We start from the raw sequence: 22,409 nt of genomic DNA, 5'->3' as shown, positions 1-22,409 counted from the left end.
CTCAGTGCACTTGTCCCCCACGCCAATGGTGTTGGTCCATTTGCAAAGGCACCTGAGGTGGAGAGGAAATCAGGCACCAGGGAGATCCCCAATTTCACAGGAGCTCCAAATCTAATACCAAGCCAGCCATAAAGGACTGGCCCAACTGAGAATCTCGCCACGGGTAGTTGCTGAGGTGCCCAGAGTCACCTCAAGGTCTCAGGACCCCATCCTCCGAGGCCTGGACCAGGTGAAGCGCAACCCCCACCCATTCTTTGGCAGAACTAGTTGGCACTCGGGCCAGGCTGCTAATGGTACGTTATTTTTCCATATCAATATACAAGCAACGGTCGTTTTGTTCTGCCCAGGGAGGCAGGCAGACATCGGCAACCACGTTTGGGAGACATAGGAAGCCACGGGCATTTCATAGCGAAAATGTTTTTCCACGGTACTAGGGAAGGCTGTGAGCGCTAGAGAGAAACTAATTCGTGTAAATGGTCTTTAGATAAGGGTTTCCTCTTTGGCATCTGTATTTGTTTTCTCTTGGGTATCACTTTATTGCAAACTGAGAATATGAGGCACTGTCACCACAGCATCTGAGGTGGCCATTCACTGGGCGAGAGATCACCGCCCTCCCCATACGTTGCCCCCACCACACTGGGACACTGTCATTCACGTTTGCTGTGCTGGCCATTCAAGAATGTCCCCCGTGCGTCTGCTTTTATTGTTCTCTTGATAACCACTTTCAGGAGAGGACAAAGTACTTAATCCTTCAGGACTAAGAGCCTGACAGATTCAACTATTTTTTTTTTAATTATCCTAACTTTCAGTACAACACACATCTGTTTATTTCACTGGCAACCTGCACTCATCGTAAACCAAAAGCAAAGGACACTCTTGTGTTTGGGTAATCCATCACAGATGCAAACAGAATGAATGCGCAACACCTTGGTATTCAGCAGAGGCACGCAAGGTCCTTTAATACTTTCTGAAAATACCATCTGCTCATATTAGCGAGCGTTCAGGGTCCCAGGCCGCCTTTCCTTCCTCTCCACTCTTTCACACCTTGTCCTGGTGGCTCCCGTGGTCCCCGAAGCCTCGGATGCCAGCAAAGCCACCTCCCCACCTGCTCCAGCCCTGCTTCTCCTTCTTCTTTTTTTACAACAGGCCCCCCAATCACCTTTTATGCAAGAACTCCTGGGCAGAATTACGTTTCTTCACCTACGTTCCTCTTCCTGTTACTTATAAATCTACTTATTTCCTTCTTCTCCTTCTACTTCTTTAAACAATCAGGTATGGTCTCTGCCATCTGGCTCTTTGCCTCCTTAGATCAAGGGCGATTTTCCTTATCCTTAGCCCAGGCAAGTGCACACACAGAGCTCTCAATACACCTGTTCCAATGTGAAGCTGCTTTTTACCAAACTGTATTTTATTTTTTAAAAAATTTTAAATGTTTTTATTTATTTTTGAGAGAGAGACAGAACAAGTGGGAGAGGGGCAGAGAGAGAGAGGGAGACACAGAAGCTGAAGCAGGCTCCAGGCTCTGAGCTGTCAGCATAGAGCCCGACGCGGGGCTCGAACTCATGAGCGTGAGATCATGACCTGAGCTAAAGTCGGAAGCTCAACCAACTGAGCCACCCAGGCACCCCTACCAAACTGTATTTTGAAACAAAGTACACATCCCTGTTTCTAGAAATGGTCAAACAATTCTACTTAGTCTGGGAGTTCTCTCCTCCCTTAGCTAAAAAAACCCTACCCCATTACTTCCCTTAAGGAAATTTCAGTTTTTAAATACAGAAATACATACAGCTTAAAAGGTGAATGTTTTTTCAAACGCTACTTTTGGAATTTCTGCTTTAGAAATCAAAGGGGATTTATAAGATGTTTCAATATTCCATAAAAGTTCTTAGTCAAAGAAAATTATAAAGTTCACAGGTGAACTGATTGCTTAAAGATTTACTTTCAAGTCAACCAAAATTTTGTTCACACTTATTTTTACTAACAAATGTATCAATAAAAATTACCTTCTCATAATCAGTTGAGAGGTCAAACTTCTTCTGTAGAATTTTTCTTAAAATATCTGGGGGAAAAAGTCACGAAAGAATAGCAAGGTTACTTTTACAGTAAAAACACAACATGTATGTTTAGAAAATAAATTTTATATATACTTACAAATTGTTGTACCTCTATGTAGTATTCTTATCATTTTATTTCTATTTCTTAAGGTAGGTAAGTAATTAAGCTAATGAGGCTCTAAACAGAAGCAAAGAATGGAGGGCAAATATTTTTGACTTACTATTTAGCAGTGGTGGAATCAGACAGTTGCCATTTTTGAGTTTTCGGTCTCTCACAAGACACCTTGATATTTACCAGCGTATAGGTCATTAACAATTACTGATAAAACGTTACACCGAAATTGCTCACTCTTAATTTTTTGGAACCACAAATGCAACTTATTCTTTGGTAATTCTACATTTACATAATATTTTACAAATAAAAAGAACCTTGCAATTAATCCAAGCAGTGCATGAAAACCTGAAATAATATGCAAAATGGTATTTTTCCCGCCATGTTCATTTTGGGCATTTCCAAATTCTCATATAGGTTAGGATTCCCCTCTTATCCTGACTCACCAATCTAGCAATGATATGCCATGACTGATGCCCAGACAGAGAGAATAACTTGTCTAAAATCTGGGATGTGTGAGGAGGCCAGACCAAGGCCCAGGTGGGTCGTCATTTTTCTGCCCCAGGGTCCTTCTCACGCTGCACATTGTAATTCACCCTGGGAATGAGCTTCTGGAATGCTGTGGTGTATCCTGTATACATCACTTCTAAAGTGTACTACAAGGGGCGCAAAGGAAAACTTGTTGTGAATGCTTATTTAAAGCAAGGAGTATAGATTTACATGCCGGCCACCTCCCTGCAGGGCTTTTTAGAAAATAACTTCCGACCTGCACAGACTAAATGCAACGACCTGCAAGCTAAATGGAGCAGATCTTTAAAAGGTGTGCTGTAGGAGCAGGGATCAAACTGGTAGGTTTGGGATGCTTACCCTATCCCTAGGGTACTGGGAGTCCTAGTTATTCATTCCTCCAAGGGACGTCAGGGAGACCCAAGGACGGGAGAAACCTGAGTCTGCTCAACCCCGCAGATCTCCTCCAGCCTTGAGCTAGCCACTTTGCTTTGGTTTGTTGTACAGATTAGGCTTCTGTTCTAGATTTCATTGGATGAAAATGTCCACCGATGACCAAATGAGAACTTTGAATCTCTTCCAGGGAACCGCCCCCTCCTTCCTCTCAGGTTACAGTGACCAGGTAAGAGGTGGGCATCCCCCACTGGCCTCGGTGGGCACATCTCTGAATGTGGTCCACGGACCCCTTGGAATCGTCAAGATATGTTCAGGGTGCCCACGAGGAGGAAGCAGAAGATGTGATCCGCCTTTCCACCGTGTTGATATTTGTACTCAGGGTGCAAAAACAACGGTGGCAAAGACTGCTGTGATTTAGCAGGAACCACATAGCATCCATTCTATTCTTCGCTGCCATCAACTCATGGGAAATAGAAGCCCAAGTCACAAGAATGATCTCGAGGATTATTACAACCATAGCGTCCGACTTCAGCTCAGGTCATGATGTCACAGTTTGTGGGTTCGAGCCCCGCCTTGGGCTCTCTGCTGTCAGTGCAGAGCCCGCTTCACATTCTCTGTCCCCGACTCTCTCTGCCCCTCCCCAGCTCACTCGCTTGCACTCTCTCTCTCAAAACTAAACATTTTTTTTAAAAAGAGAATAATCTTGATGGAGCATTAAAAACTCGTAATTGTATTAAACTTCAAACTGTGAGCAGCCATCTTTTTATTATTCTGTGCGAGGAAACGGCAGTGTGCGTAAGGTGCTTTTGTTGCACACCCGTTTCCAGCTGACTCCAGAAAGAGCACTGGGTGCTGGTCTTGAGTTGGGAGCTAAACTCACCACATTTCTCACGGAGCGCGATTTTCACGCAGAAGAAAAGACAGAGAGACGAACCACGGTTATTCAGACTTGAGGATTTTGGAGACACTTTCCTTAAAATGGAGGGAGTGGAGCCCACAACTTCGAGAGGGCGACTCACAGGACTTGTTGCCAATGATAAAATTAGAGCATTTAAGCAACAATTAGAATTTTGCAAAATCTGCTTCCATGGGGTTGACAGACGTGGGATTTTACCGCATCGTTCTCACCACACTTGAACACATGAAGCAGGTGCGTCTCTAACAGACTATGTGGAGGCCAGTGAATATGGGACACATGGCTCACACGTTGGCCGCGGCCCCAGTGAGACAGTGCCAGTCTTCCAGTGCCAAACAGATGCTCCCAGCATTTGCCGGAAGATCCCCAGCCCCTCCCAAGTACACCGGTGGTCCCGGGTGCTGAAGACGGGTCCCAGCTACACCAAATGACACTTCTTACTGACAATTGACCCCTGCCCTTTGTCTGCCAGCTGGCCCCATCTCTCTGCCAAACTGATCTTTGCCGTGAGGACCAAGCACCCATCTGAGATTTGGGGGCAGGAATGTTCTCCCTCCCTCTGGTTTAGGGCAGCGCTGCCTGATAGAAATATATTACAAGCCATACAAGTAATTTCAAATTTCCTAGTAGCCACATTTAAAAAGTGAAAAGAAATGGGTGATTAGTTTATTTTACATTTATTTTAATAATATGCTGCCCTTAATCCAGATATATGCAATACACTGTCATTTCTGTATGCCATCAATATAAAAATATTAATGAGCTGTTTTACAGTCACTAAGTATTCAGGTCTGGTATAGATGTGCTCAGTACATCTTAGTTCAGACCAGCTATAATTCAGGTGCTCAGGGGCCACACGAGGCCATGACCTCTGTACTGGCCAGCACAGGGTTAGAGGCTGTAGGTCATCGACCTTGGAGGCCTCAGTCCTTTTGCTCATCCTCCCTCCCTCCCTGTGACAGTGTACCCTGTCACAAGAACACAAAATGAGCATCCACCATACCCATTTTTCCTCTGCCTTCCCTGTGGATCTCTAAGTGGCTCTCAATCCAGGTAAATGAACATCAGCACAAGGCCTGTAGGATGCAGCCCAGCATCTTCATTTGTGAGGTCTTGGCATTAACTCTGCTGTTCACGCCTCATGCGGGAACTCATGAGCACCCCCCCGCCCCCCCGCCACTAGGAAACTCCATCTCAGTTCTAACACGTTTGTCGCTGTTGAGAACTTTTAATCGATTATGGTCCATCTCAGAAAGCGTGTGGAAGACCCAGGGTCCCACTTCTGCTCCCCTCCCCCCCCCTCCCCCGCCGCCCCTGCTTGGGGGTCTGGCTGCACTACAATCCTTTGTCTTTGTCTCTGTCCTCCTGGCCAGCTTCCAGTGGAACCAATCTCTACCTCTGGATCTCCTACATTCCCAGAAAGTTCCAGGGATCCAGCACCGTTTGTGGTACTGATGCTGCAGAAACATAACATTATCCAAAAAAAAGTGTTACCTCCTTTTTGTAGATCAGACGGGATCTAGTTCCTCGTATTGCCTGGTGAGCGAGGTAGCCAGTAGCATTTGGATCACTACAGTGTTATCCTGACCTCTGTGAGACCTCAGTGTGGACAAAAATGGCCACCTTGTCCTTCCTAAACCGAGGGAGGGTCTGTTCTGACAGAGCCTGATAGGCACTTAGCATGGGCCAGACAACTCCCAGAGGCCAAGGAAAGATTCTCCCTGCCCTGAACTCAGGGAGTTATCTGGCCACCTTTCCCATGTGGCAATTCATTTTCCACTATAGAAATCCCATGCTCTTTTCACAACATAACAGTTGTCTCTTAAGATATAGCAGGAGGGAAATATGGACTCCAGTGAACGAAGAAGCTCTTGTCATGGTAGATTGTTTCCCAGTATCTGGTCCCATAAAGGGGCTCTGTGGGTCTTTCCAGAATGATGGTGGCTATGAGCCTCTCTTCATTCAACTCTTAGATGGTGCAATGCCCTCTTACCTGGGACTTAATTTTAAATTTCGTGTGATGATGGAAATTAAGAAAGGTAGCAGCCAGGGCTAATTCTGACCTCTTGTGTCACACCATCAACTTAGAAAGTAAGTTGCTTGGGTGTGGTTGGTTGGTTGTGTGTTTTTTTGCTGTGTGTGTGTATGAATAATTTCCCTATGAATTTTTTTGATGTCTGAAGCCATACAAGTAAGATAAAATAAGAAAAGTGCCTTGTGCAGGATCCATATATTAAAAAATCCATCTTCCTTATCTTAGTCGAAACACATCTTTGACTAAGTAAGATATTTCTGTTTCCTAACTGGGCTTCTTTTAATACACATGTAGGTTCTGGTCCAAGCTAGGCAAAATAAAATTCTACTCTTGGAACGTTCTCTTGTAAAATGGATAGACAATTTTTTTTAATGTCTATTTTTGGGAGAGAAAGAGAGACAGAGTGCTAGTGGGGAAGGTGCAAAGAGAGGGAGACAGAATCCAAAGCAGACTCCAGGCTCTGAGCTGTCAGCACAGAGCTGGACACGGGGCTCGAACTCACGGACTGCAAGATCATGACCTGAACCAAAGTCAGATGCTTAACCAACTGAGCCACCCAGGCACCCTTGGATAGACAACATAAAACAAACAAACAAAAAAAACCCAAACCTGCTGTTGCCAGTTGATTCGTCGGATTTGTGACGAACTTACGTGCTCTCACAAAGATCTCGTTGCTATCTATTTAATGAGACTTACCTGGCTAGGTCTCTAATTAAAAAGATACGCTACCTGATAGCTTCTAAAGTGTGTTCCTGCCATTTACTGGAAACAGAATCTCTCAAAGGTGCTAAATTATATTTAAAAGTTTTTTAAAGAGATTTTTATATCTGATATAAATAAACATTTAGTATATGGCAAGCCATTCTTAATCTATGTAAAACAATATTATTTGTAATGCAGTTCTTGAGAAAATATATTTTGGAATGTTATTTTGTTCATAGCTGGTAATTTTTCTGCCAAAGTATTCTAATCTTGGCTTGTTTTATTTTAAAGCCTTTTAAAAAAGTTTAGTAAAGTTTTATGTGCAGGTCATTTTAATTAGTCTTTTGCTCCTCTCTACCTGATGTTTTCTAGTCTCTTTAACTAGAATTTTTTAAATGAAACCAAAAATTAAGTGGTAAACTTGGAAGCACTATGGTGTTAAACATCAAAATTGAGAGATTAAAACATACAGAACAGGTTTTTCTTTGCAGACAAATCTTAGAAAATGACCCTTTTTTTCCTTTTCTTTTTTAAATTTTTAAAAAGAATGTTTATTTATTTTTGAGAGAGACAGAGCACAAGTGGGGGAGGGGTAGAGGGAGACAGAGACACAGAATCCAAAGCAGGCTCCAGGCTCTGAACTGTCACCGCAGAGCCCCGTGTGGGACTCAAACTCATGAGCTGTGAGATCATGACCTGAGCCAAAGTTGGACGCTCAACTGACTGAGCCACCCAGATGCCCCTGACTCATTTTTTTCTAAATGTCAAGTTAGATGTATTTGTACTCAGAACTCTTATTAATGAAAATTAAACCCACGCCCGCGAGCGCGCGCGCGCGCGCACACACACACACACACACACACACACAAAGTAAGCTCTCTTTCAGGCACTTGAAGTGTTTTCTTGGAAATGTGATTAACTAAGGGCATAAACAGTGTGAAATGTTCCCTTGTGGAGACACCACAGTGTCCCTCTTTGACCTCCAGTGGCATTGTCTGAGACTCCAGTAGTGTGTGGGGCTCTAGAGTGACTTAATCTAGTATTTTGTGCATGAAATCAACACTGTCAAATTGAAAGAGATTGTTCAAGTTTTTACTAAAAGTAGCATCAAATGATAATCAAGTTCAACTTAGAAACCTACAAAAGTTAAGTTTGTGACTGTAAAACTTTCATAATTAAGTGTTAATTAAAACTTTAGTCATTTCTTTCCAGGCACGAAAGACTTTCTGCAGGCTCTTAAATCTTTTTTAAGTTTATTTATTTATTTTTGAGAAAGAGAGAGAGAGAGAGAGAGAGAGAGAGAGAGAGAGAGGATGAGAGGGGGGGAGGGAAAGAGAGAACCCCAAGCAGTCTCTGTGCTGACAGTGCAGAGCCCGACGTGGGGCTAGATCCCATTAACTGTGAGATCAGGACCTGAGCTGAAATCTAGAGTGGGACGCTTAACTGACTGACCACTCAGGCGCCCCTCTGCAAGCTCTTAAACATCAATTTGACAACTTGCCCCCCCAACTCTAGACTAAATTCCTGAGGGGACAAGGGGCAGGTAGGCACCAAGTGGAATGCCTGACAAGTACAGATAAAACACAACCCTGGACAGTTCAAAAGTATTAACTTCGCAGATGTGCTGGTATTACGCAGGGTGTGGAAGAGACAGAGGCATTCTGCCCTATGAGAAATGTTCAGTATGGTGTTTGTATATGATCCACTAACATGGAAACATTAGCGTCTCCTACTTCCATTCTGTACCTTTTCATGCTCTGCCTTTTCCTGTCCTTCAGCTTGTGGTACAGAATGTGAATGCCCAGAAGAACCCATGTGTCACCTCATTTTCCTTGGCCCACTGCTTGACTACATTCCCCAGCCCCCAAGCACTTAGATGGGACATATGACTTGAGTCCTGGCCAATGGAACATGGGCAGGTGTGCGGGCACAACGCTTCCAGACCCGGCCTCCAAAACCTCCCACAAGAGGTTTGCATGCACACCCTCTTTACCCGTCTCCCAGCCAAATATGAAGAACCTAATGGAGAATCCTGAAGCCCATGGTGATAGAAGGCCCATTAGATGGAGGGAGCCAGAGTCCTAGGACCTCTCCACTCCATCACTTCTATATCAGACCATTAGACAGCATTTTTCATCAAAATTTGGGCTTGTTTGTTATAAAAAATGGTGTCAGGTTCCCTAACTGAAAAAAGCCTTAGCCAATGAAGACTCCCAACATTTTTGTGCTGCAGGCATCCTCTACCTGTTCCCTGTCTTGCCAGCTTTGACGAAACAAAGGTTAACTCGTTTTTCTCAGGAGCAGGTACACATACACATAACACAGCAGACTGAGGTTTGGTGAAGCCATTATGTTGGCACTAATGGAGACATAGACTTCAAAAGACATCTTCATTAAAAGGTTGAGCTTTCTGTGTTTATAAAAGAGAATGCGTGGAAAGGCATTCAAACCCAGAAATATCACTATAAAACGTGGTACAAGGTAGCTCAGATACAGCATCTTTCTAACTGCTCTCATCTGTGGGTCTACAAAAGCTCTGGAAAACATCCACAGCCCTGCCTTAAATCTCCATACACCCTTCAACAGCTTCACTACCAACTGAATTTTCCTAATCTACAAAACACATGTTCAAAACACGCTGATTCAGGCGTGTGTCTACCGCCAAAATATTTAAGGAAAATGCTCTCAGGTTACAGTGTGATCCTGGGAAGTTTGCATCGAAAAGGAGTTAAGACTAAGTTGGCTTAAGATCTTGGGACCATCTCCAAGAGTCACGGGCACAACATGGCTGCTTAGATGGGTTGAGACCACCAGCTCCCAGGGCCAGGCTGCTCTTTCTGGAGCAGAAGGCAGATTGTGATCAAGATGACAAGTTAGTTGGTGAAACTGTGAACATTTATGTGGTTCCTACGCGGCCCTTGCACTTTCTCCAGAGCTCCCACATGAAGGGGTCTTTAGACCTACAGACAGGAAACTCACTGTGGTTGAATCTTGTCTTCCCTCACTGGGCTCAGCTTGCTGGGTTTTGTTTTTGTGTTTTAGAACTTCCATTCAGAGTTCCAATGAATGGACATTTACTTCTTCTCGTGTCAGGGAAATATTTCAATGTGAACAAATCGGAAATCTTCTGGTTATTTGGATCATTTGGTTCAGTTCACCTTTTATCAAGAAAAATGTTTAAGGAGCCAACTCATTGCATGAAATATGTTTAAAACTACATTAAGCCAGCACAGTAAGTATGATCAGTTCTGATATCCGATAGGTTGGTCGAAAGAGACAAAGCAGGATAATCATGCCTTAGATGTTTTAACTTAAGGCACATGAATACCAATTGGATGTGAAGCCAAGGTCCATTTTTGAGTATGAGTCCACTGGCCAGAATGGAGGTGAGTTACGGTAAAAGAAAGCTCCTCTCTTATTTCAAGGTGGACTCATGCCAACCACTCCATCTCCAAACTGTACCCTTAGGGTACATGAGGAGGAGTCATTGTCTCACAAAATTACACCACCTACACATAGTGTGGGTCCTCCAGAGAAAGCACTTGGTGATCACAGACTCTGCCTCAAGATATGGGGGTCAGGGGGGAACCTGGCTGATTCGATTCTTCAGTGACTGAAATGGGGAGTGGAGGGGTAGGCTTTACCCCAGCTACACATTCCCTACTCCCCAGTCCCCAGACATTGAAAATGATTGCCTGTGTCAGTCGGGGTTCGCCAAAGAAACAGCATCAATGAGCAAGGAGATAGAGATAGAGAGAGAGGAGATTTATTTATGTATGTATGTATGTATGTATGTATGTATGTATGTATTTAATCTTTTGGTGAACATTTATTCACTTTTTGAGAGAGACAGAGTGTCAGCAGGGCAGGGGGCAGAGAGAGAGGGAGACACAGAATTGGAAGCAGGCTTCAGGCTCTGAGCTGTCAGCACAGAGCCCGACGCGGGGCTCGAACTCACGAACTGTGAGAGCATGACCTGAGCCGAAGTCAGACGCTTAACCGGCTGAGCCACCCAGGCGCCCCGAGGGTTTTTAAAAGAGATTATGGGGGTCAGACAGTTTGAAATCTTTAGAGCAGGTTGGGAACTCAGACAGGGGTTCATGTTACAGTCTCAAAGCAGAATTTCTTCCTCTTGGGGAAATCTTAGTTTTTGCTCTTAAGACCTTTCAGCTGATTGGAGGAGGCCCCCCCACATTATGGAGGGTAATCTCCTTCACTTAAAATCAACTTATTGTAGGTGTCAATCACATTGATAAAATACTTTTATGGCAACACCTCGATTAGGGTTTCATTAAATCGCTGGGTGCCAGAGCCCGGCCAAATGGGCCCAGAAGACCACAGCCCTCCCCCAGCCAGCTGTGTTAGCCATAGAAGAGTCCCGCCCCAGAGCTGTACTGGAACCGAGCATATCTGAGCAGCCCTCTTACAGAGCAGGGGGACTCACTGTCACTAACGGCAACTACTGACAAGCTGTGCCAAAGGACCGCAATCGGGGGCCCAGTGAGTGCAAGGGCAGGGGATCACATGTAGTCTCAGAGGACAACTGATCCTGAATGATTTTCCTTAACCAGCCCCCACACTGACTTAAGTTGGTGTGCGCTAAACTACGAGGCAGGCAAATAAATGCCATTTGAAAAGATGTCCATCAAAAGGAGCGGAACGAAATCTGTGTGGCACTTGCATGGTTAATTGCTTCCCTGAAGAGTGTACCTAGCAAGGCCCATCTTCCTGAAGCTCTGGTCGCTTTTATGTGTTTGCTGTCCTCTGACACTGAGATGAACACCCTCTGCCCAGAGCTTGGCTCACGTCTTCCTGTGGCTGATGTGAGCGAGGCTGAGCCTAAAGAAGTGATCTGGGGACCTAAACAATGCAAGTGCCTCTGGTCCGGGAGTTCATCAGATTCCCCGAATGAAACACACTTCCTTCTGGAATGGCTGCCAAGAGCCTGTCTGAATTTAGTGCTCCAGGGATATGCATTTGAAGAATCACTTCGTGCAGCAACCGTCCTGTACTTTTCAATCGCACGGAGCACTTCATTATATGGTTCCAGTCCTCTGGCAACAAGACGAGACTCTGGTTTGCTTTTTAGTACGGGGATTGATGCTTCAGAAATTTGGGAGCCAAGCCGCGGGGTCCATTGGAACTTATCAAATGTACTCCCCCTGCCTCCGAGTACATAAAGTTTTCCGGAAGGTGAGTCCCCTTTTCCTTTGTTTAAAATACAGTGTGAACACCCTTGCTTTGCTATTTCCTTCATTACAGCTGTCAACACAAGACTCTGTGTGGTTCTCCTTTAATTGACTGGAGTGGCTTCTCGCAGAAGCAATGAGGCACGTTGGCTTGCAGTAGAATTTGATGGCACTGACTCAGGCTCCAAGAAAAGAGCTTGGGAAAAGTGCTGCCCGGGAAGCTATTCTTGGGAAAACATCTGGGACCATTCTGGCCCCTGCAGCTTTCTCCTTGCTATGTGCTCACACTGATTGTGCACTGGGGTTTCGTCTTAACCCTTAGCATGTGGCCCGGCCTGCCCTTAAATCACCTTGAATTCCTTTAGAGGAGGTGGGAGCTCCGGTCGCACAGGCGGAGGGAAACTTCTGGGGTCTCCTGGGGCCCAGGGCCCTCGAGAAAGCTGCATGTGGGTCCCCCGGCCTCAGTGCTGGGAGGGGTGTGGGGAGGGGTCTCTGTTCCTGGGATGGACTAGGGGCTGTGTTGCCACCACCCGTGAATCCAGGGAGGGGAGCAGGGAACACGGTCAAAATCTCTGTCGATTCCTGAAGTTTTTTGGTTCGTTTCCTTCCCTGAGACATTCCTGGAAAGCGTAACTCCATTCGCCGCCTTTGTCTCTGCTGTTTGTTGGGGAAAGTTTGCCACAAGAATCTTGGAAAGGAACACAACGTGCATGAAATCTTTTGTTCTGCACCGGGGCCCTCATAATCTCACATACGCGCCCGTGAGAACGTGGGTCCGCTAAACCCCACTTTGTCCTGCCTTGTGACAGAAGGCTCAGCTGTTGGCAATGGGGTCTTCCCGACTGGGGACAGAGAGGGACTAGGGGCAGAGCAGAGGGGGACTTTTGTTTTCCCGAAGGTTTTTTGAGCTCCCGGGAATTTCTGAAAGAATATTTAGCAATTTTTTAAACAAAGTACTCTTACTTACAGGCTCTTCCACCCCCTTCTCCCTCAAAAATGACATTAAAAAACACAATTGTTAGGGTGCCTGGGTGGTTCAGTCGGTGGAGTGCCCAACTCTTGGTTTCAGCTCAGGTCATGATGTCATGGTTCATGGGATGGAGCCCCACCCATGTCGGGCTCTGCGCTGACAGCGTGGAAACTTCTTGGGATTCTGTCTCTCCTCTTTCTCTGCTGCTCCCTCCCTCTCTCAAAAATAAATAAATAAACTTAAAAAAAAACCCATAATTCTTAACACTATCAAGTTAAACATGCTACTTCCTGTAAATGTAAGTCAGATTTTACCGTTATCTTGTGTAGCCTGGGGCCACTTCTACAGCATTTCAAACACATACAGTTTGTCACCAAAAAACTGGAAAAGAAATGAGGCTGAAATCCGCAAAATTGTCCATGCTTCCCAATAAACAGTCTTTGGAAAAGTAATAATGAGATATTCAAGATCTAGAGAAGCCCAATTTTGTCCCGATAAGTGTTTGGTTCAGGCAACATACACTCTTCTAGTGTTTTGTTAATAATGTACCAGAACCAACTTTTTTTGTGGTTGTGTGTCCACCCCCTCTGCTTGTGCAGTGAAGCTGTAGGTTCTCCAAGACGCTCTTGTCTTTGTCCCCAGAGCGCTTTCTGCTAGTTGTCCTTGATGGAATTGCATCACTTAACTGAATATTATGTAAACAGATAAAGAATGACTATAAAGAGCAAACGTTGCTGTTTATATAAATTCTAAGTTGAATGTTTTTAAAAGCTCAGTAAAGACGAGGGGTCTTAGAAAGAAAAGATCTGTTGCATTCAACGTAGGGGACACAACTGAAAAAGCTCAGCGTGAAAACCAGCAAAAATCTAGGGGAAAAAATATCAGCACTGAGTCTACACCGTAAATTCTCGTTACTTGAATAAAATCCAGACTGGAAATCATAAAAGTTGTGTTGACAGGGACATTCCAATCGGGAGACTCACACTCACCTGATATTAAGGATGTAGGAATCTGCAAAGCAGTGTCCCTCCCACCAGCAAGAAGAACTAGCTAGATGAAAGACGATGTTATGGCTTTAAAAATAATTTTTTTAATGTTTACTTATTTTTGAGAGAGAGAGAGCGCGTGCAGGGGAGGGGCAGAGAGAGAGGGAGACACAGAATCCAAAGCAGGCTCCAGGCTCTGAGCTGTCAGCACACAGCCTGACATGGGGCTCGAATCCATGAACCGTGTGATCATGACCTGAGCCGAAGTCGGACGTTTAACAGACTGAGTCACCCAGGAACCCCTGTTATGGCTTTTCATGGGCCCCCCCCAGACAGCTGAGCCTGCAAAGCAGTCAATTCCACACAGAGCGCCAAGCCCCTCTGAGGAGAGACAAGGGATACACAACCTGTTTCCCTTTTGGTGGTCTGGTGAACAGAAATCACTGAAAATGCTGACAAGCTCTTAAGGCTGAGTGTGGCTGGCATGTCCACTGTGGGCCCAGAAGGCTCGGAAATAATGAGGAATTTGCATTTGCTTGCGAGCCCCCAGTGGGTGCTCATGAGAGCAACTGGGGCAGGGCAAGTGACGGGAGAAAGTCTCCCTGGTGGCATAGGTATACAGGAAGTGGAGGGCTGCAGCTGAGGACAGGCACGCAGCCCGCATACTTCCCTAGGCCTTTCTCTCCAACAAAGCAAAAGATTCAGAGCCACTGAGTGAGAGGCAGGGAACTCTCTCAGTCCTATGGCCAAGGCAAAACTCCATTGTTCCTAGGATGGGGGGCAAAAGTAAAACTCATCTGCTTGTGGGGAAGAGGCGGAAACCCTCCCACCTATAGGATACAGGTAAAGGCTTATTGCTGCTGGGGGACAGGGCAGAAGCAAAGCCCCTCTGTCCCTGGGGACGAAACCACTCTGAGGCACACTACTGTTGGGATCAGGGCAAAAACATGCTCCTCCCCAGACCAGTACAGATTCCAAGTAGGAGTTTGGCTGTCATGGGAGAAGGTACAGGAACAAAGAGAAAGCCCCACTCCCCAGGCTTAGTGGCACAATGGCCTGCCTATGCCTGAAGCTGGACCGGTTCAACAGAGACCCGCCATGAGCCTGGCACCAAGTGACAGGCACCTCCACCATGGGAGAAAAAGCAGGGCTCTCTGTGCCACAGGTAAGCAGTGACTGTTGAAAGCTGAGGGTGAAGCAAGAATACTGAGTGACACCCTCCAGCACACCAGGCCCCACACCACACACAAGGTGAGGAATTCAAAGCCTGTGGCCCATTGGAGGTGACGGCAGTAACAAACTGACCCAGGCCAGCTCAACTCCTAACCAGAAGGACTCAGTCCCCCACACAACAGCCTGATGGGATGGAAATCATGTCCACATCCATGGGTAAAGACAATTCACCCCACTTTCTACCAGTCTACACAGGATGTCCAGCATTCAGTGAAAAATTACAAGACACACACACACAAGAAAGAAAAACAAATGACCCACTGTCAAGAGAGATTCGGACCCAGAGATCATTCAGATGGTAGAGAACTTTCTGACAGGAAGTTAAACATAGGTTGTTGGGGGGAATTTACATTTATACCTCAGGGTAAAATAAAATGTTTCATGAAAGTGTGTAAAATGTTTAGGATTCCCAATATTTACCAACTTTAACCAACTAACTATCAGTCATATTGTTGAACAAGAGGGTTCTACTCTCCCTAAATTAGTTTTGATTTTTTTTTTTTTTTTTTGCCACAAATCAGCCCTAGTGGCAATTCTATAGGAATTATGATAACCTGTCCTGCTCTATCCGAGTCTCTAACCTATGGATTGTATTCCCCTACTCTATCTTCTAAGTTTCTCAGTGTGCCTTAGAAGAAAGAGAGGGGGGTGAGAGGAGAATATTAGCTGTCACCATGAATTACCCACTGAGCTAAGTGCTTTGGGCCATGTGGCAGAGCAGGAAGCGCGGGGACTTGGCATCAGCCGGAGCTGGCTTCAAGGTCTGCCTCCAGCACTTAGAAGCTCTGTGGCTGGCTTGAACGTGGACCAAATTACAAAAACTCTCTGGGTCTCAACTTCTGCACCCGTAAAATGGACAGACGGCAACTACTTGTGACCTTATCAAAAAGATCATGAACGACTCAAGGTGGCCGTCTCACCTTCCAGCAAATGTAGGAGGGGATGGGACATCATTCCTATTCCCAAATGGGGAAGCCGGGCCTTAGGAAGGCTGAGTGGGTTGCATTACATCACTCAGTGGGGCAGGAATTCAAACTCAGGATCACTTTTCACTACACAACTCTGGCCAGCTTCAGAGGCCAGGGCTGGCCTTGCTGCCCAAGGGCACGTAGACTGACTCAGGCCACCGGCTTCAGTTCTCTATGCTCCCATGTTCTCATCTGTGAAATGGGGAATCATACTTACCTTGCTCGACTATCCTAAGCAAGGTAAATGGTATGTGTAAAGCACTTGGAAATGGTACCTGACACAAAATAAATGCCCCCAAATAGTGGTGGTGATGGCGGTGATGGTGGCCGTGGTAGGGGAGGAAGCAGTAGGTCTAGTGGTAGTTTATGAAAAGATAGACCTCTGGGCTTTTCTTGTCTTTTCTTTCTTTTTTTTTAATATGTTTTTTTTTGTTTTGTTTTGTTTTGTTTTTTTTTACCTATTTTGAGAGTGACAGAGACAGTACAAGTGGGGGAAGGGCAGAGAGAGGGGGGGAAAGAGAATCCCAAATAGGCTCCACACTGGGCAAGTTCCTTACCTGCCTCGGGCCCTCAGTTTTCTCATACTGACATGGTTGCACTATACTCACAAAGAGACTCAACAGGAATGAACATGTCCCAGACCCTGTTCTGGGTGCTAAGGATACAGAGATGAAAAGATGCAATCCACCCTGTTAATGGGCTCACAGTCTGTTGGGAAGATATGGAAGTGAATCAGATGAAATGGGGGTGCTAAGATGTGGTCCTAGGAGGTTCAAAGTCAGCAGGCTAGGTGGGGGGGAGGAGCCTGTGGAGACTAAACAAAGATTTACCCGAGCAGACGATATTTGAACTGTGGCTTAAAAGAGAAGTAGACATGTATTAAGTGGAAGGAAGGAACTTCAGGGAGAAAGGACACAGTGAGGACCCAACCTCTGACCCTGGCTTAGCGAGCCCTGCACGTGAACACTTCCAGTTCCTCCTCACTGCAGACATGAGGCCAGAGTCCTGGGATTAGCGGGAACCTGGTGGCCCCCAAAGACAACTCTCCAAACCCCAAGACAAGCACAACATATACTTATTTGTTTCAAATCCTTGTTACATAACTTCCTCTTTTTTATCTTTTTAAATGTTTATTCATTTATTTATTTAGAGAGAGAGAGAGAGCACTCAAGCAAGGAAGGGGCAGAGAGAGAGGGAGAGAGAGAATCCCAAGCAGGCTCCACACTGTCAGAGCAGAGCCTGAGGCAAGGCTCACGAGATCATGAACTGAGTCGAAGTCCAGAGTCAGACGCTTAACCAACTGAGCCACGCAGGTGCCCCCAGGAGAATGGCTTTTTCTTCTGGAGTAATTTAGAGGTGTGGCAAAATATTAGCAACTGATGAATCTAGGTAAGGGCTCTACAGGTGCTTGTTTGTAGGATTCTTATAACAGTTCCAAAGGTTTGAAATTATTCAAAATAAAAATCTGGAAGGAGAAACATCCCTAGATCTCATCCCATCATTCTCTATAATCACTTTCCCTTTACTAAACTGTTTCCAATAGTCGGTGAGCCAGTTAACCTATTTTCCTATTTACTAGGCTCAGAGGTTTTGATGGTTTCAGAGAGCAGCAATGTTTTATTTCTTGTCGGGATTCTGACTCAAGGGAAGAAAGGAATCAGTAACAAGCTAGTTGGAAGAATGTGGATATTCAACTTAATGAGAATTAATAATAAAAAATTAAAAATTCTTATTAATTTTTGTCGGTTGGTAATCATGCTGTGGATAGTAAGAAATGCCTATATTTTTTTAGAAATGCACATTGAGATGTGAAGTGAAATGATATTATGTCCACGTTTGCTTTAAATGTTCCAGCAAAGAAAAAATGGAAAGAAAAAAGGATTAGATAAAGCAAACATGACAAAATCAGATAATTTTTCATCTGGGCAATTGGTCGGGTGATTCATTGTATCATTCTTTCCAGTCTGGGGTAGGTTTGAAATTTTTCATTATAAACAATGTACAGGAAATCTTACTCCTCTCGCTCTCCGGTATCCCAGCCCTTCATCACACACCTAACCCACTTTCAGTGAAGCTTTTAGTGACTAATTACTCCTTTGGGCTCTATCTCTCTTCTCTCCATTCCATTCCACACAGTGCCGCCAGATGAATCAGTCTATAACCTCCTTTATGTGGCCTCCATTAATTACCTTTAGAGCTATCCATTATGTCACCCTATCCTTCCAATTAAAATCAAAGTAAGCACAGTCTTTTGGTGACAAGGTGGCCAAACATAGTTCTTGGTTTGCCCAGACAGTCCTGGTTCACACTTATGGCCCTGACCTAATCATTACCAGTGTTCCCTTTTTACTCTTCAAATACCCTGGTTTAAATGATAAACTGAATGTCACCCAAATCGAGTGATCCTAAGTTCAAATTCAAGATCTGATACTTAATGCTGCACGATCCACTTAATATTCTTGACCCTCAATTTTCTCACTGTTGAAAACTAATACACAAAAAGCCCTGAACAGGATGCCCAGCACATATCAAGCAATCAATAGGCAGTTGATATCATTATATCTCCCTCCAAACAAGATGCCCTTAATCCAGCCAGATTTCTTCCTTGGTGCCCAAACCAAAACGAGCCTTCCTCATGACCCCTTGAGTCTTCTTGATGCTATTTCTCCACCTATAAAAACCCTCCTTTAAGGTTAAAATTTGAGGTTCTCAGCCGACTTTCCTCATCACTAAATACCTACAACTCATCACTCACTTGTGACCTTTAATGATCTACCAGCTTATGTGTTCCCTGGACTATTTATTCTCTGTAAATATATTTGTCTCCTCAATTACAAACCATTCTTTCCTTAAAGCAGGAAAGTTCTCTCCCCCACATAGATCCTGTGACCCCTAACCTGGTGCTATGCACCTGTGGCAAGAGCTCAGTAAAACTTATATGCCCTAAACGAGACACCTAAATGAGACCCAAGAAGCTGACATCCTTCTAGGAAGAATATTTTCCTTGAAAAAAGAATCTACAGATACAGTCATGGTAGTATTCATAAGAAGTTGAGCATCTGACTCTTGATTTTGGCTCAGGTCATGATTCCAGGGTCGTGGAAATGAGCCCCGTGTGGGTCTCCATTCTGAGTGTGGAGCCTGCTTGAGATGTTCTCTCTCTTTCCTTTTGCCCCTCTCCCCTGCTAGCGCTCTCGCTCTAAAATGAAAACTAAAAAAAAAAAAAAAAAAAATTTAAAGAAGTTCCTTTTTGATTAAGTCCCAAAGGGGGTGGGGATGGAAAATCAAAGTCTTGCTACAAACTAAAACACAATTCCAAACCCCCATTATCGTTGAACTTTAAAAACCCCAGTCCTTCCAATGGTACATAAAACATCAGACAAAATATGATTTCCCTGCAGCTCTAAGTGCTTAATTCAGTCTAGTTTTTAAATGTGCAACCTATTTTTTAAGTCTCATTTATCTTAATAAAAGAATTATTAAACCCTCAAGCACAGTCAGGTTGGTAATCTGCATACGCAAGAGACCAACGGGTTTGAAACCAGATGATCTAAATATCTATTTTTCATCTTTTTTTTAAGTTTATTTATTTATTTATTTCGCGCGCGCGCGAGAGAGAAAGCACGAGCAGGGGAAGGGCAGAGAGAGAGAGAGAGAGAGAGAGAAAGAGAGAGGGAGAGAGAGAGAATCCCAAGCAGGCTCCATGCCATCAGCACAGAGACGGATGTGGGGCTCGAACTCACTAACCACGAGACCATGACCTGAGCCGAAACCAAGAGTCGGACGCTTAACTGACAGAGCCACCCAGGCACCCCTTTCTGTTTTTCTTCTGGGTCATAACTTCATGCTTCCATCCTATATGGGGTAAAATGTGACTTTAGCTATATAAAACACTAACAACAAAAAAATTTTTGCCTAGGAAAAAAAAAGTCTGAAAACATTAGACCAAAATGTAAACAGAGGTTATCTTTGGATGGGAGAATGAATACTTGTTTTATTTCTGTTCCTGTGTACTCTGTATGAATGTATTCTACCTGCAAGATGGAAATAAATACAGGTGTGTCTGTTGCATTAGCAACGAATGACATCGCAAATAATTATGCAATTCGCTTACTTAAGTCAATAGAAGCACAGTCATTCAATGAAAGCTCCAGCTGTGCTCCAAGAACCAGGAATCTGTTTTGAACAACAAAGACAGCACTTCCTCCCCCTCCCCGCGTGCTGAGAACAGTCCCAGGCAACAACATCCCCTGTCCCCTTTCCTGCTTGCTGATCCTACCAGCTCTCATTGGCTGTACCGGCTTAAACAAGCAAGCTTCCTATGTCCGGGTGTCAGTGTTCTCATCCATACAATGGAAGTAATAGGTTGGATGATGATTTCTGATCAGATGATGTTCCCCACATGACAAATTCTCTAAATCCAAATGGTCTAATGGCAATTACCAGTAGACAGATTGGGCAAAGGGTTTCTGATGTCGTGGAATCAATACAAAAAGGACGAACCCTGCATTTCACGGAAAAACTCCCCCAAAAGGAAACAAACACATAGGAACACCATCCATCTCACTAGTAGTCAGAAATAAATATTAAAGTACTAACATGCTATATCCATTGCAATTAATTCATTCTTAAAAATGCCCAACACGTTACGGGTGGTGGCATAAACCATCACAGGACCTTCTGGTAATTCTTTCTAAAACTGAAAATGATCAGATCTTTCCACTAATAATCATTCTTCTTGGGGCAAAGAATTCTAAATGCCTGGATGACCCTGAGTGAAAAACTGGAAATAAAAGTAGGGAGGGAGGAATTAGTTTCTATGTGATTCCATCCATTTTCTCCATGGAGTCTGAGGTCACTGGCTGGTGGAGGAGGGTGTAGGGTAGAAACTGGAGAAGAGCAGAGAAAGTAGGTAAGTGGGAAATGGGAACATGCTCTCGAACGTACATTTAAAGTGAGCCCAGCAGGCACAGCGAGCGGCTCTGACAGCAGCCTGAGAAAATGGCGCATCCAGGTTTGGAATTGTGTAGGAAGAGAATCAAGGTGGCGGGCGGGGGGAAGGGGGCGTCTACAACGCAGGGCAGTGGGTGCTCACAGAGTGAAGGTGAGGAGCTCTCAGAGTGAAACTGGGGGTGTAGAGTCAGAGAAGAATAATTGAGGAGGAGGCTTGCCGTGTTGTGTCAGGGGACCACCACTGAGGAGGAACCACGGGCAGGGATCGCGAAGATACAAAGGAACTGGCCTCCCAGAAACAGGATGTAGAGCACGCAGGTGGGAGGTACAGCAGGTGCAAGGGCACTGGTGTCACAAAGTAACTTGTCTGTAGGAACCGTCTAGGCCAGTGTGACTGCAACACAGTAAACGGGTGGGCTATGCGACAGCGAATCCACTGACGCACGCAACCAAGATTTACATCCTACGCGCTGTCCCAGGCTCTGGGGATGCAGTGTTGAAGAGGTGAACAAAATAACATCCCCTCCGTGAAGATGCTTAGAGGCTAATAAGCAAGATAAACCAGGATTTACTAGAATACCAAGATCCGTGTTACAAAGAAAAATGAAGCAAGATAAGGGAGTGGGGAGCTGGCCAGGGGCAATCTCTTCAAGGGGATGAAATTGAGCAAAGCCCTGAGTGATGTGAATAACAAGCCATGCAGAAGAGTGGTCGGGAGGCCACTGCAATTGTCCCAGTGATGTGTGGCCTCAGCTAGGGGAGCACCGTGCTGACGCAGAGAAGTGGACAGATTCGACACATATGTTCACAGTAGAACATGTGGCTTTACCAGCGAACAGACCGGTCTTCAAGAAGACCGGTCTGTACCTGTTATTGTAATGGGATACTTAAGAGGCACTCATTTCTGAAGTCAGCTATTGACTTGACTTTCACAGTAGATACTCATTTCTACTTATCTTTACTCCTACTGCATGAGTTATACCTGGACTGACTCTTTAGAGAAATGTCATTCCTTGCAACATAGGCACCCAGGGCATCCAGTCATTTTGGAGCCCAGTAGACGTGGTGGCATTAAACACAGCATGTCACAATAATTCCTCTCCGAGCAGCCTGCTGTCCAAATCTCATTAGGCTGAGTTTCTGGGTCAGCCAATTTCCAAGAGGATATTACAACATACAACCCCCTCTTCCCCAGGATATACGAGGCTATTTAATTCCAAATCAGGTTTGAAGGGAGCCTTCCTCTCAATTAATAAACCTGTGCCATTGAATCAGCGACCCCATCAAATTAAAATATTTTAAAATTAAAATCCAAGAACTCACTGGTTCCTGCCTGATGTAAAACTGCTAAAGAAATGCCAGACAAACATAAACAGTTCTGTCACCAC

General features: G+C 44.8%; 1 protein-coding gene across 6 annotated transcripts in view; it reads right to left on the bottom strand.

Moving 5' to 3' along the window:
- The window catches only part of PROM1 (prominin 1), a 111,538-nt gene that overhangs the window by 64,937 nt on the left and 24,192 nt on the right, over window positions 1–22,409 (bottom strand). For all 6 annotated transcript variants that reach the window (XM_030314165.1, XM_030314168.2, XM_030314169.1 and 3 more), the window contains exon 3: window positions 2,004–2,059. In XM_030314165.1, the coding sequence (XP_030170025.1) occupies window positions 2,004–2,059 (56 nt within the window). The remainder of the gene's footprint in view (window positions 1–2,003; window positions 2,060–22,409) is intronic.

Source organism: Lynx canadensis, chromosome B1, assembly GCF_007474595.2.
Source record: "Lynx canadensis isolate LIC74 chromosome B1, mLynCan4.pri.v2, whole genome shotgun sequence".
NCBI lineage: Eukaryota > Metazoa > Chordata > Mammalia > Carnivora > Felidae > Lynx > Lynx canadensis.
The sequence above is the reverse complement of the archived record's forward strand: the minus strand, read 5'-3'. Positions and strand labels throughout refer to the sequence as shown.